Raw genomic sequence first — 20,949 nt, 5'->3', positions numbered from 1 at the left:
ATACCAATTATCTTGCTGGCAAATGTGCAGTCTCTGGTGAATAAAATCAATGATCTCAGAGTTAGGGTCCCTTTGAATCAGAGGGACATTAGGACCGCATGTGTCCTTTGTTTCACAGAATCCTAGTTAACCCTTTCCGTACCGGATGCAACGATTCAGATTGACAGGTTTACTATACAGTACACTGTCAGAATAGATCTATAGAGTCTCTCAAAAGCAGAATTAGAAGAGTATGCCTCATGCACAACTCTTCTTAGTGCACAAATATATTGGTGCTGTCCCAATTCTGTTTACCAGACCTGGAATATCTATCTAGCAGTTAAGTGCTGTCCTTTTTACCTACCACGGGAGTTCTCCAGGATAATTTTGGTAGCAGTATACATTCCACCTCAGGCCAAAATAAAGCAGGCTTTAGATGATCTGAACAATGGGACCAACATGCCCAAAACAGCACACCTTAACGCCTTCACCATCGTTTTGGGAGATTTTAACCAGGCCAGTCTGAAAAAATCACTAAGCAATTACCATCAACAGATCACTTGCAATACCAGAGGAAACAACACACTGGACCATTGTTTCACCACCATCAAGAATGCCTACCCTGCTATTCCATGCCCTCACTTCGAGAAGTCTGATCACCCGGCTGTACTTCTACTCCCTGAGTATAGCCAGAGACTGAAGACTGCAGCACCGGTAGTGAGGACCAAGAAGGTTTGGACAAGGGAAGCACAGGAGCACCTACTGGACTGCTTTGAATCGGTGGACTGGTCTGTATTCAGGGATTCATCTTTGAACCTGGATGAGTATGCAGTTGTTACCGACTCCATTAAAACCTGTGTGGATAAGTGTGGGCCTACAAAGACTTACTGTACATTCCCAAACCAAAAGCCATGGATGAACCAGGAGATATGTTGACTGCTGAAGGCTAGATCTGTGGCATTCAACTCTAGCGACCCAGGCCTGTACCAGAAATCCAGGTATGATTTGCAGAGGGCTAATTCAAGGACGAAGAGATAATTTTGAATGAGGTTGCAGGTGACATTGGATGCATGGGAATTCTGGCAGGGTTTGCAAGACATTACTTCCAACAAAGCGAAACCCAATAGCATGAATGGCAGTGATGCTTCACTACCAGATGAACTCAATGCCATCTATACTCGCTTTGAAAGGGAGAACACAACTACAGCTGTGAAGATCCCTACTGCATCTGATGATCCTGTGATCTCTATCTCAGAGGCTAATATTAGGCCAATAAAGAGAGTGACCCTCGCAAGGCGGAAGGTCCTGATGGAGTACTTGGTAAGGCTCTGAAAACCTGTGCCAACCAACTAGCGGGAGTGTTCAAGGACATTTTCAACCTCTCACTGCTACAGGTTGAAGTTCCCACTTGCTTCAAAATGGCAACAATTATATCAGTGCCCAGGAAGAATAATGTGAGCTGCCTTAATGACTATTGCCCAGTAGCACTCACATCTACAGTGATGAAATGCTTTGAGAGGTTGGTCATGACTAGACTAAACTCCTGCCTCAGCAAGGACCAAGTCAACGGCAGACACAATCTCAATGGCTCTCCACTTGGCTTTAGACCACCTGGACAACACAAGCACCTACGTCAAGGTGCTGTTCATCGACTACAGTTCAGTATTTAATACGATCATTCCCAAAGTCCTGACTGAGAAGTTACACAACCTGTACCTCCCTTTGCAATTGGATCCTTGACTTCCTAACTGGAAGGCCACAATCTGTGCAGAATGGTGATAACATATCCTCCTCGCTGACGATCGACACAGCTCAGGGGTCTGTGCTTAGCCCACTGATCTATTCCCTCCATACCCTTGACAGTGTGGCTAGGCATTGCTCAAATACCATCTATAAATTTGCTGATTATACAACCCTTGTTGTAGAATCTCAGATGGTGATGACAGGGCATACAGGAGTGAGATATGCCAAGTAGAGGAGTGGTGTCGCAGTAACAACCTGACACTCAACGTTAGTAAGATGAAAGAGCTGATTGTGGACTTTGGGAAAGGTAAGATGAAGGAACACATACCAATCCTCATAGACAGATCAGAAGTGGAGAGAGTAAGCAGTTTCAAAGTCCTGGTTGTCAAGATCTCTGAGGACCTAACTGATCCCAACATATTGATGTAGTTATAAAGAACGCAAGACATCGACTATACTTCATTAGGAGTTTGAAGAAATTTGGCCTGTCAACAAAAACATTCAAATACTTATATAGATGTACCATGGAGAGCATTCTGACAGGCTGCATCACTGTCTGGTATGAAGGTGATACTGCACAGGACCGAAAAAAGCCACAGAGGGTTGTAAATCTAGTCAGCTCCAACTTAGGTACTAGCCTACAAAGTATCCAGGACATCTTCAAGGAGTGGTGTCTCAGAAAGGAAGCGTCCATTATTTAGGACCTCCAGCACCCAGGGCATGCCCCATAGTGGGGGATTACAAATACCTGGGGATACGAATGGACAATAAACTGGACTGGTCAAAGAACACTGAGGCTGTCTATAAGAAGGGTCAGAGCCGTCTCTATTTCCTGAGGAGACTGAGGTCCTTTAACATCTGCCGGACGATGCTGAGGATGTTCTATGAGGCTGTGGTAGCCAGTGCTATCATGTTTGCTTTTGTGTGCTGGGGCAGTAGGCTGAGGGTAGCAGACACCAACAGAATCAACAAACTCATTTGTAAGGCCAGGGATGTTGAAGAGATTTAGTACGTCAACAGATACACTCAAAAACTTCTATGGATGTACCATGGAGAGCATTCTGACAGGCTGCATCACTGTCTGGTATGGGTGTGCTACTGCACAGGACTGAAAGAAGCTGCAAAGGGTTGTACATTTAGTTGGCTTTCTCACTGTTACCATCAGGTAGGAGATACAGAAGCCTGAAGGCACACACTCAGTGATTCAGGAACAGCTTCTTCCCTTTTGCCATCTGATTCCTAAATGGACATTGAACCTGTGAACGCCACCTCACATTTTTAAATATATATTATTTCTGTTTTATTGCACGATTTTTAATCTATTCAATACATATATACATAATTGATATATTTATTTATTTATTATTATTTTTCTTCTATATTATGTATTGCATTGACTGCTGCTGCTAAGTTAACAAATTTCACAATACATGCCAGTGATAATAAACCTGATTCTGATTCTGAAATCTCTGGTCACTTGGCAATCTTATAGACAGTCAAATCATCTTAATTTCAGACTCCTGAGCAGGAATGTGTCTATTTGGGAGACTGAGGAAGTGTTAACACATGGATTACTAAGCAAGAGTGAGGCAGAAACATAGCAGGGCTTTAAGGATATATTTTGATATTGTATTTGTTACATAGGACACATAAAAGAATAAAAGTCCAATTCACTCTTTGGAAATGCACCAATTTATTTTGATATACAATGCTCTGAATTTCTGCAGAGGAGTTCCCCAAGTATCTTACTGAAAATCAGGCCAAAATTCTGAAACCTATTGGCAAATTCCAATAGTACATTTGGCAACCCAAGACACAAGCCCCAAGTGATGATCCTCCGCTATAAAGCAGCATGCTCAGATGTTCCCCTTATAGCATTCAAAGCTCAAAGTAAATTTATTATCTAAGAACATATATGTCACTATATACTATCTGGAGATTAACTTTCTTGTAGGCATTCACAGTAAAACAAGATACAATAGAATCATTGAAAAACTACATATAAGCCAGACTGAAAAGAAACTAATGTGTAGAAGACAAACCACAAGTAATCAATGAATCAATCAATAAATAAATAAATGCTGAGAACATGAATTGTAGAGTCTTTGAAAGTGAGTCCATTGGTTGTGGAATCAGTTCAAAGTTGAGGTGAGTGAAATTATCCATGCTGGTTCAAATGATTGTAGGGCAATAACTGTTCCTGAATCTGGTGGTGTGGCACCTAAGGCTCCTGTACCTCCTACCTGATGGCTAAAGCAAGAAGAAATCATGGCCTGGATGGTATGGATCCTTGATGGTGGATGTTGCTTTCTTGTGGCAGTGTCCATTGCAGATAGTTAGCTTACTCAATAATACATCTACAATAATACACATCAGCTAGCAGCCACTTTCCAGCAAATGGATGCTGCGAATGAAGGCTATGAAATTGTTGGATCACTTGATATTAATTATGTATGGGAGAGCTAGGCACCATGACTCTATCCATGTTAAATTAACTTCACTGCAATATAATTTCTCAGCAATTACACTCAAAACAGCAAATGAGGTCATTTTTCTTATTAGATTAAGGCTTCATCTATTTGCAAAACATTCTTCTATTTCCCACTTAGACACATACACCAACATATTTACCTTTAAAGATATAGTATCAAAAAATGTCACACAATTGTGCTAAGTAACCAATTGCAAATATTGGCAATGATGATTTCTACACTATGTCCACAATGATTTTAATCTAGTTTCCTGACATTTTTGAGATTAGTAACATTAGCCAGCAATCAAGTCAACTGTGTTTACTACTCATCAAGTAAACAAATATTAAATATAAATACGGTGGAGAGAAATGAACTATTTCCATCAATTTCAATTATTACAAAAACTATTATCAATATTATGACTAACTCAATTATAAATTTTGATTAAACTCAACAGCTCATTTTACAATTAAAACTACAGGCAGGTAGGGAAGGGGGATTAGAAGCTCTCTCTAATGGTGAGAGAATATTTTATTTTCCAAATAGGATTACATAGCAATAGCATTGGAAGCTGTGGTGGAAATTTGGTGCACTCAGGGATAGAAAAGAATCTCAAAACCTCGGTCATTTGTTGTGAACAGCCATGAAAAAGATTTTAAATTCCTCAGAGCTCTGCTGTTACCCTAGTTCACTCATAATTCTTGAAAGTACACTGAAACCTGAGTGGTAATAATGGTAGAATTTGGAAGAATAATTACCTGGTTTTGGCTTTGAGAAGCATCCTCCCATGATTGGGCACAAGAAAAAAGTTGATGATTTGCCACAAAAACCCAAAAAAACTCACAATATTTTGCTGTGACTGATGAGCAGGTGTTTCACACCACAAAAACTTGTCTTCTTCAGAGGAATGGCAGTTGTGCAATGGCTGTCATTGAAGAGCAGGTGGTTGTTAAAGGTGAGAGCGCGGAGAAGTCCATGATAATGAAGACTAATCCACGCAGAGCCAAAGGGCATTCAATCATCAATATCTAAAACAACAAAAACAATGAAGGAATTTTAATTTTCTTTATCTGTTCTTTAAGCCATAACTCATAATAACTATGATTAAACTAATATTCATTTCCTTATACTTTAGTCTGTTTCTTAATGTCCTTATTTCACAAATTTGTTTTTTTTTAAACTTAGTCATAGTCATTAATAGAAACATGCATATAAGCAGAGACACAACAGAGTTTGAAGGGTCTCAACCTGAAACATCGACTATTCATTTCCCTTCATAGACGCTTCCTGAGCTGCTAAACCCCCCAGCATTTTGCATGTGTTATGCTCATCTATATAAACAATGTCGTGTATGATCTTGGGACAATCCAAACTGATATAGCCAATAAACTACTTTCAAAGTCTTTGTTGTAAAAAGATGACAGTCATGTGCACACAGCAGCCTCCAAATGCTACATCTTTAAATGCTTTAGAGAAGATGATGACGATGAGCCAGCTTCTTGAATCACTGCAGTCTTTACATAATGATATTAGGTACAGTGTTCCAGAATTTAGATGTAGTGATGATTAAAAGAAGTAGCATATTTCCAAGTCAGGAAGTTAGAGGGGAACCTATAGTTGATGGTGCTTCCTTACACTTCAAGATCTTGCTGAAGTATTCCTGCTGATATCAATATTGACTTGGGGCTAGCTGCAGGGGAAGAATAGCTCCAACCATTTCAGTAAGTCCAGTTTACTAACCATTGCCAATTCCATACTCAAGGAGAGGAGCCTTCATTCACCAAAAACTGACAGCATGGTTCTTACATTTGAAGTTCCTGCTTTTCTGCAACTTTTACAAACATCATTAGGGCCTTATATAAAAATGTGTTGATGCCAGGAAAAAAGATGTGCACTGATATCAAAGCTTACACCAGACACGTCAAGGTATTTAAGAGACAGTGCCAAAATTGTTTTGCAACTTCATTCAAATCCAGTGACAGGATAAGTGAAGCAGAATCAGTGTCTTCTCCCAAGCCAGCATCCCAGGATTACAGCTAAAGGGCTGTAAAATGGGCTTCAACGGGCAGACCACATTATTTGCAGCCAATCCTGTGTTCTGTCCCAGCAAGAGGATACCAGGTAGACAAAGGAAAAATGGCCAAGTCATTTTTCTCTCTCTTTTTACCCATCACTCTGCCTGTTCTCCATCTCCCTCTGGTGCTCCCCTACCCTTTTCTTTCTCCCTAGGCCTCCTGTCCCATGATCCTTTCCCTTCTCCAGCTCTGTATCCCTTTCGCCAATCACCTTTCCGGCTCTCAGCTTCACCCCACCCCCTCCGGTCTTCTCCTATCATTTTGTATTTTCCCCTTCCCCTCCTACTTTCAAATCTCTTACTATCTTTCCTTTCAGTTAGTCCTGACGAAGGGTCTCGGCCCGAAACGTCGACAGTGCTTCTCCCTATAGATGCTGCCTGGCCTGCTGTGTTCCACCAGCATTTTGTGTGTGTTGCTTGAATTTCCAGCATCTGCAGACTTCCTCGTGTTTGCATTGAGTTTGTTTGTTTGTTTATTTATTTATTAAGCAATACAGTGCAGAGCAGGCCCTTCAAGCCATGCTGCCCCAGCCCCAATTAACCCTAACCTAATCATGGGACAATTTACAATGACCAATTAACCTACCTGGTATGCCTTTGGACTGTAGGAGGAAACCAGAGCACCCAGGAAAACCCAAGCATTCCATAGGGAGGATGTACCAAGACTCCTTACAGGATGGCATTGGATTTGAACTCTGAAATCTAGAATGCCCCAAGCTGTAATGCCATTGCACTAAATGCTACACTACCAATGCACACAAGTCCACTAGATTAAAACAAAGGTTGAAAGGTTCCTAACTTGTAAGGGTATGAAAGATTAGGGGGAGAAGGCAGGAGAATGGGGTTGAGAGGAATAATATATCAGCCATGATTGAATGGTGTAGCACACTTGATGGACTGAATGGTCTAATTCTCCTCCTATGTCGCATGGTCCAAATATTTCCAAAGCCTCCTTAAAAAGGTGTAATATCCCTAGTGACTAGCAGGATTCCCTGGGCTTTGCCACTCAAATAAGAGATTAAGGAGAAGAAACAATTACTTAAAGACAAAATATGGCAGATGATGTAGGGTTTCACAGGGATCAGTGTTAGAACATTATCTGTTCGCAACTGATATAAACGATTGAGATTGAAAATCTGCTAACATGATTTTCAACACTCTTCAATGAATCATGGCCGGTCCCTTGACGTGATGGCAATAGTAAGGTATTGGCGACATAGAGCCGCAAGGTAAGTGATTTTATTGAAGTACCTTTCAGTCTACCAATGGTGTCCCACAATTTCCTGGTTTTGAACTGCTTGATCAGTTTTGAGTCTCTCTTTTAGTATAACACAACACAATGGAATTCCCAAAAGGAAAATGGGACTTTGTCCCCACAAGCAGTGTGTGGTAGTCACTACTCCAAAGCTATCATCAACATAAGTCTTTACAACAGGTAAACTGGTGAGATGAAGTTTATCTTCTGTGTTGGTTCACTTATCTCTAGCCAAGGAAGCAACAATTTATTTCAGGATTTGACCAGTTTGGTTATTGTTGATGCTACTGACCAGTCTCAGAGATGGACACCAAAACTCCCCAACCGCTGTTGCTCTATCTCCTTAGTAATCACAGTGCTTCTAGGTTTTGTGTAATGAGAATAATATTGATTTAAAAGCTTTTACATCTTTGGATTACAAATTGGTTATGTTTCATATTGAAGAATTTTTGAATGCTTCCAATAATCATGTTATCTATTAATAGATTTGCCAAGTTTACCAGACAGTCTCCGTACCATTTCACAACTGTCATTCTTACATAAATTCAGAACCTTGGTAATTGCTGCAAATTTTCCTCTTTCAAACACTGCATTAAAATTGCTCTTTTTATGATTTCTATGAGGTAAATGTTTACATGCCATTATTAATAAAATCAAACTTATTACTCAATGCTAAATTTAATTTGACAAGCCGCTTTTCTAATTCAAGAAAACAATTTTTGCAGAAAGCTAAAATTAGTTTTCAGAAACGAAATGCTCAGTTTATCCCAATCCACATGATGTAAAAGATGCACATTAAAACAATGTTATTTTTGTTTATTCAAGCATGGTTGCATACCGAAGCCTAAACAGCTTCCCTTTAAGTTTTAATTTTTTTCTATTTCATGATTTTCAAAGTTCAAAATAAATTTATTATCAAAATACATATATGTCACCATATACAACCCTGAGATTCATTTTCTTGCAGGCATACTAAATTAATCCATAATAGAATAATAACCAGAATAGAATCAATGAAAGATCACACCAACTTGGGTGTTCGACCATGTACAAAAGGCAACAAACTGTGCAAATAGAAAAAGAAAAAAATAATACCAATAAATAAATAAGCAATAAATATTGAGAACATGAGATGAAGAGTCCTTGAAAGTGAGTCCATAGGTTGTGGGAACATTTCAGCAATGGGGCAAGTGAAGTTATCCCATTTGGTTTAAGAGCCTGATGGTTGAGGGGTAATAACTGTTCCTGAACCTGGTGGTGTGAGTCCTGGGGATCTTGTACCTTCTTCCTGATGGCAGCAGCAAGAAGGGAACATGTCCTGAGTGCTGGGGATCCCTGATGCTGCTTTCCTGTGACAGCATTTCATGTAGATGTGCTTAATGGTGGGGAGGGCTTTACCCATGATGGACTGGGCTGTATCCACTACTTTTTACAGGATTTTCCATTCAAGGGCATTGGTGTTTCTATACCTGGTTGTGATATAGCCTATATTCTCCACCACACATCTATAGAAGTTTGTCAATGTTTTAGATGTCATGACAAATCTTTGGAAACTTCTCTGCTTTCTCTGTAAATGCACATTGGTCTTGTTGACATTGAGTAAAAGGTTATGGTTATGGCACCACACAGCCAGATCTTCAGCTGATTCATCACCACTTTTGATTTAGCCTACAACAGTGGTCTTATCATCAAACTTGAATATGACATTGGAGCTGTGCTTAGCCACACAGTCATAAGTGTAATGTGAGTAGAGCAGAGGGCTAAGCACATAGTCTTGTGGTGAAGAAGATTGTGCTGATGGAGACTGTGGAGGAAATGTTGTTTCCCATCCGAACTGACTGGGGTCTGCGAGTGAGGGAATCAAGGATCCAAATGCACAAGGGTGTATTGAGGCCAAGGTCTTGAAGCTAATTGATTAGTTTTGAGGAGATGGTATTAAATGTCAAGCAGTAGTCAATAAAGAGCATCCTGATGTATGTACCTTTGTGGTCCAGATGTTCCAGGGTGAGTGAAGAGCCAATGAAATGGACCTGTTGCTCCGGTAGGCAAACAGGAGCAGATCCAAGTCACTTCTCAGGCAGGAGTTATAAATTTCATCAACAAACTCGCAACACTGTGGATGTAAGTGCTTCTGGATGATAGTCATTGAGGCAGACTACTATGTTCTTCTTAGGCATCGGTATAAGCAAAATCTGCTTGAATTAGGTGGGTACTTCGAACTTCCATAGCTAGAGGTAAAAGATATCAGTGCACCCTCCAGCCAGTTGATCAGTGCAGGTCTTTAGTACTTAGTCAGTTATCCCCATTTCAGCTGGATGCTTTTCATGGCTTCACCCTCCTGAAGGCTGCTCACACAATTTTACCTTTAAGGTCTCTATTGCCAGTTTATTTCTCTATATGACCTCTCCCAGTTTTTAAGTGATTTCATTCTCAAGTACAAGACTTCTGCAGCCCTTCTATCATAATTCTCTATCTTTTCCGTAGGCATTATAATCTGTGATATTTAGCTTCTAGCCCTAACCATCAAGTGGACACTTCTCAGTATTGACAATCACATATCTTCCAAGTTGAAAATGCAATTTGTTCAATATCTTCTTTATATTCAGTGCATTTATATAAAAAGGTTTATTTGGGGTAAACAGTTCCAATATGTCTTCATTCTCTGTTTTGCAAAACTCCTAATTTCACAGCCTTTAATTTCCTCTTAGCCTAAGATAGTGTCTGTCCACCAGCCTATCCTCTTCAGTAATTTGAGTACTGTCTTTAATATTGTATCAATATTCTGATGAAAGGATATTGTCCTGAAGCATAACTGTTTCTTTCTCATGAGTTTGCTTCCAGAATTGAGTATTTCCAGCATTTAATATTGTTATTTCAGATTTCCTGCATTTGCATTTTTTTCACATTAATCATATCTTTTCTCTTACGACCCTCCTACTACTTACTTGCTTAAAATCCTTGTGATCATTCTATTCAACATTTTTGGTAAAACCCCATTTGTAGCCAGGCTGAAATGCAGTCTGCCATAACAGCAACATTCCTTTATTTCCCAGCAACTGTATAGGGTATTGTGAAATGGAAGCTTTAACTTTGAGAAATGGTTTTAGATTGCTGTTGGCTGCAAGTTTCCCATTTATGGGTGCCAAATCTCCCAGGAAATGTTTATTAATCAGTAATTGTTCTGTCAGGCAGTTCTGATGAAAAGTCATCAACGGGAAACAATAACTCAGCTTTCTCTGACCTACTGAAAATTTCCAGTGTTTGGCTTCTCATAGTTCTAGTATTGTTTTCTATTTTTCTCTCTTCCTCTGCTTTCACTCATGTCCTTCTATTTTAGATCCTCTCCTGGATCAACAACCCTTAAGCATCCTTTCTCACAATGCCAGCAACACGTTTCATGCATTCTCATCAACTCCACCCTACCCATCATTCATTTTGTTGTCCCCACCCTTCCCCCTTTTCTCTGTCTTAATACTTACTTGATTTCTCTCCTCCCTTAGTTCTGCTAAAAGGTCATCAGTCTGGAACATTAACTGGTTTTCTCTCTGCATATGCTGTCTAGCCCTCTGAGTACTTCTAGTACTTTCTGTATCTACTTCAGATTTTCAGCTTTTGCATTCTTAGCTTTCTGAATTCACTATTTTTCCCTTCTTTCCTCTTAGGACCTACAGAGGGTAAGTGTGTGAGACTGTTTGCAGACAAAAGGATGCCTGGGAAGTGCGTTTTAAAAATGTGATCTCAAGAGCTCAAGGACAGTATGTTCCTGTTAGGGTGAAGGGCAAGGTTGGTAAGTTTAAGGAACCCTGGTTGACAAGAGATATTGAGGCTCTGCTCAGAAAAGGGCATACATTAGGTTTAGTCAGCCAGAATTAAGTGATTTGATTTGACTTTCCAAATTGCAATACCTTGCAGTTTCTGAATTAAACCACATTTGCCATTCCTTGGCCCACTTATTAGCTGCTTAAAATCTCCTTGTAATTTTTGATAACCTTCTTCACTATCCACTATACCAGCAATTTTAGTGTCATCTACAAATGTATTAACCATTCTCATTCAAATCACTGGTATAGATGCCAATGAGCCCCGCACTGATCTGGGTCACAGGTCTCCAGTCTGAGAAACACCCTTCATCCTTCGCCCTCTGCTTCCTGCCATCACGCCAATTATACATGCAATTAGTCAGCTCTCTCTGGACTACCTTTTCAACATGCTTTATAATTTTCAAGAATTATAAAAGAAAGAAAACAAATATTTTCCCCAATATCAAAATCTCAAAGCACTTTATTACTGCTAAAGTATTTCTGAAGTCCAGTCAATACAGTAACATGGCAGCTCTCCAAACATCTGGTTTCACTAAGCATTCAGGCAGACGTCACTGTGCTACAGTTACACATACAGTCGGCCCTCCTTATCAGTGAGGGATTGGTTCTGGGACCCCTCACGGATAATAAAATTCATGGATGCTCAAGTCCCTTATTCAACCTGTCTCAATGCGGTGGATCTTAGGACCCAGCGGAACCCAAAACCTTATTTAACCTGTCTTAGTGCGGTGGACCCAGCAGCAGAGATCTGAATCCGCAGTGTTTCTGTTCACAAAAATAATCACGATAATGATTGAAAATAAAGTGGAAATAATAAAGTGATCAGAAAGAGGTGAAATACCATTGTTCATTGTAAAAGCGTTGGGCTTTGTCGGTCAACGATTGGAACAATTTTAAAGGATAAAGTGAGAAAGGCTGTGCCCCAATGAAAGCTACAATTATTACTAAGCAACGCAGTGGTTTAATTATTGGGTTTGGTGGGTTTGGGTTTTTGATCCTCCACATCAACCCAGCACGGTGGAGAGTGCACTCCATAGCGATCTGTCACTAGTTCGAACTCGGGAACTTCCCGAGCCCGGCGCTGAAATATGCGTTCTTAAGTGTCTTATATGCATAGAAAGGTACAATATATACTATATACGAATGCAAACATTTGACTAACTGACGCTAAATAACACTGGATGTACCTGTTCTGACTTACTTAGTAAGAGAACTTGCGATTTTTTTCGACCCCGATCCACGATAACCCACGGATATCCTCCCGTATACTTTGTCATCTCTAGATTACTTATAATACTTAATACAATGTAAATGCTATGTAAAATAGTTGTTATACTGCATTGTTTAGGGAACAATGACAAGAAAAAAGTCTGTACATGCTCGAACAACAAGTGCTGGAAGAGCACTTCTGGGTTTTTGCGATTCACAGTTGGTTGAATTTGTGGATGCGGAATTTGCGGATAAGGAGGGCCAACTGTACATTATTTATAATGCACTATCCATCTTGAAGTTCAGATAATTCCCTCAACTGTTGACAATCATTTTTACTTGTTAACAGAAATACCTTTCTCCTTTTATCAAAAAAATAACAGGAGATACAAGGAATTGCAAATGCTGGAATCTGGAGCAAAAATAAACAGCCGAGTTCTTCCAGCAGTTTAATTTTTTTTTTAAACTTAAAATTGGTTGGTTTAAACTGAGTTGTTACAGCAATAGCAGAACTCAAGATGAGAACCTTTCTTCCCTGCTACCTTATGCGCTTTTTGTTGTAAATGCCACATTAGATCTAAATAATCATCCAAATTGTTGATATAAATTGTGGTACATGGAGCTTATTAAAATAGAGGACTATGGGTAACCCTAGGTAATTTCTAAATTAGGTACAAGTTCGGTCCAGTGGGCTGAAGGGCCTGTATTGTGCTGTAGTTCTTCTATGTTTCTATAAATGACAAACAATAGGCACCACAGTCACAGGCCTCCAATCCAAGAAAGAACTTTCCAGCTTCACCCTCTGTTTCCTACCATCAAACCAATTACGTATGTAGTTAGCAATTACTCAAGAATAGTCTTGAAAAGTTGTGTTCAAGCTAACAATGTCAACTATCCTTCATGTGCTGTTATTGATCCATAATCCACATAGAATCCTTCATATCAACACCGTAGTGCTATCAAATGATTACAACAGGTCTTCCAAGCAATCTGCAAATAACTCAGTGTACAGATGAAAAAGCATAAATCTGCAGATGCTGGAAATAAGAAATAAAGACAGAAAATTGTTAGAAACAGATAGGCAGCATCAGTGGAGAAAGAAGCAATTATTGCTTGAGACCTTTTAAGAGAATTTCTTTCCCCAGGTGTACTGTCTGATCTGAGTTCAAGTTCAAGTTTAATTGTTATTCAACTATAAATGAAATCCTATGAATATAGCCAAACAAAACAGCATTACTAAAGGGCCAAAGATGCAAAACACAGTATTGACAGTCATACACAGCACAAGGCACATAGAGCACATATATGACAGCAAACACATATACTGTATCAGTAAAATACGGTCACGCAAAAAAATATATATAGCCCAAGACCGAGTCCATGAATGTTGCAACAGTCTGCAGTCAAACACAATATGGCTTGTCTTCTGCTGAGCATAGAAAGGGAGGAGCAGCACTATCTCCAGCTTGGTTGCTGCCCCTGGCACCCTGGAGGAGTGCACTGACTACAACACCTCTCTCCAGGATGGCTGTAAACAGGCGACACTGCAGCTTCTTCAGACTTTGTCCTCGCTATGACCAAGGCCATGCAGCACCCCATTATCCGCCAATAAATTAGTGAATTGGATGTGCAGCGTTCCACATTACTAACGTACAATAGGGTCTAGTGATCACAAGAAAAGCAACTAAGATGATCACTCACTATTAGAATGCACACCGCCTTCACGCACCAACTCCCCCAATGCCTCTCTGACGCAGCCAAAAGCATGAGCCGCACCAAGTCCATCTCCGTCTGTTTCTACACCAACGGGCAACTCATTGATGGGGTAGACCTGCAGTATTTTAAGTTCTTAATGTCTTGAAGTCATAAAAAATACATTGAAGAAAAGACAATGACACCTTTGGTTTGCTCCATAGAAGCCGCTGCGACCGAGCGCCTCACCATCTAACTGGAGTAACTCCAGGAGTTTGTTCTTATTTCATATTACCTACATTTTATTGACCTAGTCCCAAGGGGCTTATCATACTGCCGCTAAAATTCCACAAAGGATTCCTTTCTCTTGAATTAATTCTTATGGTACTTCTCTTGAAGGAAGTTGAAACAAAGCCAAGGAATTTTGGGTATTTTTTATTTATTGATGAAGTGTAGACACTACTGGAAAGACCAGACCAGGCCTGTTTCTATTCACTTGCTTGGGTCAATTCAGAGGGCAATTAAGAATCAACCAAGTATGGTGATACACATACGGAAGGATGGTGAATTTCTTCAGAGAGTAACATTAGAAACAGATGGCTTTTAAAGCCCAGCCATTCAGTCGCTTCATGTTACCTTTACTAATACTCATCTTTTAACTCCAGACAGAATTAAATTACTTGAATTTCCATTTACGTATCTGCAGTGGTGGGATTCAATCTCTTCTTTTGAATAACAGTATGCCACACCATCCATAAGTAGTATTAAAACAGTGAGTTCAAATGCCAATGAAGGGTGCATTTTAAACTCAAAGTGCAGCATTTATTTGCAACAAAGATATGGAGCAATTACATAACTTACACAAGCACACAGAGTTAACAACCTTTGAAATGTTAATAATGTATTTGCTTCCACATAGAGAAAAGTGTAGAAAAATGCTTCAAAATTTATGGTCATGAAAAGAAACAACATCAGCTTATAGGACACTTTCAGTGAGGAAAGATGGTGTAAAGTTCTGGTCTGTTGAACTGAGATAAGAATGTATTCAGCATTCATTTAGTTTCCAAGAAGAGTAGTGTGCCTTAATGACTATCGTCCAGTATCACTCACATCTATAGTGATGAAATGCTTTGAGAGCAACACACACAAAATGCTGGAGAAGCTCAGCAGGCCAGGCAGCATCTATGGAAAAGGGTAAACAGTTGATAATTTGGACTGAGACCCTTCATCAGGACTGGAAAAAAGATCAGGTTAGAGCAAGAAGGTGGAGAGGGGGAGGAAGAAGTTCAAGGCGGCAGTTGATAGATGAAACTGGGAGAGAGGAAGAAGGGGTGAAGTAAAGGCCAGATTTGGGAACAGCTTCTTTCCAACTGTGATAAGACTGCTGAACAGATCCAAATACCTTCCAAATATCTGGACCTGACTTGCACTACATTACTTTCCCTTTTCTATTTTCTAATTATGGTTTATGATTTAAATTTTTATTATATTTACTTCAATTTGTACTTCAGGAGCGTGAAGCGCAGAAACAAATATCACTGTGATGATTGTACGCTCTAGTATCAATTGTTTGGTGACAATAAAGTAAAGTAAAAGTAAAAGTAAAAGTAAAGAGCTGAAAAGCTGATAAGTAAAGGAAATAAAGAGCTAGAGAAGGGAGAATATGATAGGAGAGGGTAGATAACCATGGAAGAAAGGGAAGGGGGAGGAGCAACAAAGGGAGGCGATGGGCAGTTAAGGAGATGAGGTGAGAGAGGGAAATGGGAATGGGAATGCTTGGGTGGAGGGCAAATACCAGAATTTTGAAAAATTGATGTTCATGCCATCAGGTTGGAGTCTACCCAGATGGAATATAAGGTGCTGCTCTTCCAACCGGAGTGTGGCCTCATCATGGCAGTAGAGGAGGCCATGGACTGGCATGTCAGAATAGGAGTGGAAAGTGGAATTGAAGTGGGTGGCCACCGGGAGAGCCTCCTTTTTCTGTGTAGGTGCTCAGTGAAGCAGTCTCCCAATTTACGTCGGGTCTCACCGATATACAGGAGGCTACACCAGGAGCACCGGATACAATAGATAACCCCAACGGACTCACAGATGAAGTGTTGCCTTACCTGGAAAGGCTGTTTGGGAATCTGAATGATAGTGTGGGAGGAAGTGCAGGAGCAGGTATGGTACTTGTTTCACTTGCAAGGATAAGTACCAGGAGGGAGATCATTGGGTAGGGATGAATGGACAAAGGAGTCGCAAAGGGAGCAATACCTGCGGAAAGTGGAAAGTGGAGTGGGGGGGGGGGGGAGGGAAAGACGTGCTTGGTGGAAGGATCCCTTTGGAGAAGATGGAAGTAACAGAGAATTATGTGGCGGACACACCGGCTGATGGAGTGGAAGGTGAGGACAAGAGGAACCCTATCCAGGGTGGGATGGTAAGGGGATGGGGTGAGGGCAGACATGCCGAAAATGTAAGAGGTGCGGCTCAGGTCAGTGGTCTGCAGGGATCGCACCTGACTTCCCTGCCCATTTATCCCTCCCCACTGATATCTCTCCTGGTACTTATCTTTGCAAGTGGAACAAGTGCCATACCTGTGCCTACACCTTCTTGCTCACTACTATGCAGGGTCCCAAGAGTGGGAATAAAGGAAGCCTTTTCTGGTTGACTGCAAGTGACTAGTAGTGTTCCACAATGGTCTGCGTTGGGACCAATTCCTTTTAAATTATTTGTCAATGATTTGGTGATGGAATGGATGGCTTTGTTGCTAATGGTCTTATGGGCTAAATCTGAAGAATTAAGCCATTTAGCCCCTTGAGTCTGCTCCGCCATTTCATCATGGCAAGAATTCAATAAATTACATACATACATCCCCTAGGCTAATCATCATCTACATTATGGATATGGTGCTCTAGATTGTATTGTACAAAAGATGGCCAAACAGCATTAAATACCTTATTTCTAAGTGCTTGTTTTTTTCCCCAAAGTTTGATGATAATGAATAAGTGAAGTAATCTAAATTATGGTTCAGTTTTCAGTTCTGAGGGAAAATTTTTACTCAATATGTTGACTTTGTTTCTCTGTCTAACCTATTGAAAACTTTAAAAATGTTCTGCTTTTGTTACACTTTTCATTATCAAAGGTACATTCAATTAGGTCAAACAAAGTGGGAATGTTGGTGTGGCTGTTTTTATGCCTGAATTACAGGGAACAATAATGAAATGTCTTCCTGACTATCGATCCGTATATACAGCAGAGTTGGTTGCCATCATTTTGGGTTTACAGTGGGTGGAGGAAATTTGTCCTTGCAAAGTTGTAATTTGTTCAGCTACTTTTTCAGTTTTGATTAGTCTTAAAACAGGTCATTCCAACAGTAGGTCAGATTTACTGCTGGAAGGACAGAGGAGGGAAGAACAAAACATTCAGAAAGCTGTGTAGAGCTCCAGCAATAGTCTGAACATTAAATGTAAAAGAACCAAAAACTGCAACAATTTCTTTCCGGAACTTTTAAACTCCTGACCATTCATCTTCACATGACATTTCCCACATCACTCAGGTAAATCCTTGAAGGAAATTTCCCTCCGTCGTAGCATGTCTTTCTCTAGGAAAATAACAGCATCATGTAGAAGCCATAAGTTTCACTAAGATCTTGAAAAGAACAGATGAATGGGGGGGTATAGTGTGATGAGGGTGGATGGAAGCAGGAGGAGAACCTTAGCATGATCTTCAGAGAAAGAGATCAACAAAAAATACTATGAACAGAAAAAAGGAGGAAACTGTTTTGGGAGTAATTTTCACACTGATACCTGGGCTGAAAACTGGTGAAGCAGATTGTCCATTTGCTTGTTGCAGAACCTAACAAGTCCTCAGGTTCACTGAAATCAAAAGTAAAAATCAAGTACCGTAGATTCCGGACTACAGAGCGCACCTGATTAAAAGCCGCAGGCTCTAATTTTAGAAAGAAAATCAATTTTGTACTTGTACAAGCCGCACCGGATTTTAAGCCGCAGGTGTCCCACATTGTAATATGAGATATTTACACAGAAAGATATTACACGTGAGGATTTTTTAACTTTTAATTAAATCCGTATGGTAACATAAACAAATACATATTGCAAATGCTTTTTTTCGAACCATGCCTGTAACACGGCTACTTTTAAATATACATACGTATCAGTAACACACAAATTACTTTGCGTATACTTTTTTACTGAACAGTGCACGAACAACATTCCAATATCTCCTAACGACTGGTAAAAAAATATATACTGCAGCCTACCAGGAAAAGTTATTGATCGCCTTTAACTTAAAAGCTGCATCATATGCGTGCAGCGTTCTCGCGCGGGTCTAATGCGCTCGCCCCCTCCTTTCCGTTTATCGCAAACCGGTATTTTCCCCACAAGACGCGGCGAAACCGGATGTGACGTCATAGCATCCCGGGATGTAGTACAGAAAACAAATATACTTAAAACACTTCTAACTTTAACTAGAAAATACTAACAAATGAATTACTAAGCGAAAATATTATAAACTAAATAACTGCCATAAAGGCAGCACAATGCTTTTCTTCGAGTGTTTTCCATGTTGATGAGGGTGAGTACAAATGACTGATTTACAATAATTTAATTGTGAAAGTGCGCTTGATTTATCGTACAATTTCATTATCGATGCAATGCTCCTCAGACAGGATGAAGAGGTCAATACTCCCCAATGCCATTAGGCTTTACAATTCAACCGCCAGGACTTAAGAACTTTTTAAAAGCTATTATTAATGCTTTTTGAGATAGTGATTTAGATGCATATCATATTTTTTACTGAGTTAAGTATTGTATGTAATTAGTTTTGCTACAACAAGTGTATGGGACATTGGAAAAAAGTTGAATTTCCCCATGGGGATGAATAAAGTATCTATCTATCTATCTATCGGACCTCTGTGAACTACTCATCAATTTTATTGGTCTACTGTTACGAGGCAAAATGTTTTTGGCGGCATGAAAAAAAAACATGCATTAGCCGCACCGTAGTAAAGGCCGCAGTGTTCAAAGCTGTTCAAAGCGTGGGAAAAAAGTAGCGGCTTATAATCCGGAATCTACGGTAGTTTTGAACCATGAGTCTACCACATTGAACTTAAATAAACGCTTTGTAGTCAGAAAAGTGTCTTGTGCTTAGAACAGCACCACTGATTTGTAATCATCTAATGGAAAATGACTGTAATGTCCAAAGCATTTCCATAATTTAAAAAAAATTACCAGTTGAGCTGTCATTAATAATCCATCCTAACTGTTCAGCTGGCCAGCCCATTTCAGGGTTAAGCATGAACCATAAGGCTGTGAGTGTCCGTGCATTGTCAGCCTGGTATGATTGGCAGATTTTTTTCTATTAGGTACTCCTGTGAAACAAATGGGTTCTTATGACAATCTGGTATTTTGTCACCATTACCACTATGAGTTTGCTAATCCAAATCCAAAATTTTCAGACCTCTGTATACTGGCCACATTAATTTAAGCACAGTACCACCATATCCTTACCATTATCCAAGTGCCCTCAATGGTCTTTACCATGAGACCAATATGTGGGAACAAGAGGAATAAAAGTTCTTTTCAGTTTCAATTTCCTATAGCAGCAGAGCACAAGGACACAAGAAGTGAGAGCAGGTGCAGACCACACTTCCCTTCTGTGCTGCTTCACCATTCAGTCAAATTGTGTCTCATCTGACTTGGGCCTCAACGATTTCCCTGCTTGTACACCACAGCCCTCAACTCTCCATAATGCAAAAATGTACCTCACCAATAAATACATATATTCAAAAACTGTGCCACCCACAGTTCTTTGGAATGGACAATTTCAAAGATTCACAAGCTTCTCAAAGAAGAAATATGGTGCCTCCTCAAAAGGTTGACTCCTTATTCTCAAACTATGCACAGATCTATGTTCCCCCACAAGGAAAAATAGCCTTTCAGCACTTGCACCATGAAATCCGTCAGAATCCTATGTTTCAATAAGATCTCCCTTCACTCTTCAAAATTCTCAGAATAGGCCCAGTTTGCTCAACACTTCAATTTATGACAATGCTTTCATCCTAGGATTTAGCCTGAATTGTCTCCAATGCAACTATATCCTTCCTTAAATATGACACCTATATGCAACACTCCAGATGTGGTCTCATCAACTGTACAGTTTAATATTTGTGACTATCTAATTTGAATCACTTCATCCACTGCCTAAATTCAAGCAAACTATACTTAATATTCCAAGTAAACACAATACACAATTTTATAGACAGAATAAACCTTTCCCATCCTTTCATTCACTCTCATGCAAAAAAATGTAATTAATTACACCCAATTCTTTTAGTGCACAAATTCTGCCAGTTACATCTCCCCAAAAATCCGCAGTAAAAATTACACACACCTAACAGAATTCTACCTTGCCAACCACCTATTTCCCTTGAGGTAAATGAAAGCATCATATAATTATAGATAGGATAAGACAAATTAAGAGTTTGATAACTGTATACATGTCAGTAGTTTATTAATGACATATTAAAAGCATATTTGTCTTCCAAACTTATATACCTGAAAACAGAACACAAGTCATCAAACATATTAGTAATTCCTAACTAGGAATTATTTGGTAAAAATTATACCGGCTTAGGTGCAATGTATGATGTACACAACTCTACAAGTAAATGCTGATGAGATATAACGAGTATTTTTAGAC

At 39.7% G+C, this 20,949-nt stretch overlaps 1 protein-coding gene across 8 annotated transcripts in view; it reads right to left on the bottom strand.

The window, feature by feature from the left end:
- aifm3 (AIF family member 3) overlaps positions 1 to 20,949 on the bottom strand; it is a 254,504-nt gene that overhangs the window by 189,868 nt on the left and 43,687 nt on the right. For all 8 annotated transcript variants that reach the window (XM_073065336.1, XM_073065339.1, XM_073065340.1 and 5 more), the window contains one exon: positions 4,955 to 5,224. In XM_073065336.1, coding sequence (XP_072921437.1) covers positions 4,955 to 4,985 — 31 coding nt within the window. In that variant the 5' untranslated portion in view covers positions 4,986 to 5,224. The remainder of the gene's footprint in view (positions 1 to 4,954; positions 5,225 to 20,949) is intronic.

Source organism: Hemitrygon akajei, chromosome 14 (assembly GCF_048418815.1).
Source record: "Hemitrygon akajei chromosome 14, sHemAka1.3, whole genome shotgun sequence".
Lineage (NCBI taxonomy): Eukaryota > Metazoa > Chordata > Chondrichthyes > Myliobatiformes > Dasyatidae > Hemitrygon > Hemitrygon akajei.
This window is presented reverse-complemented; position numbering and strand designations above follow the sequence as displayed.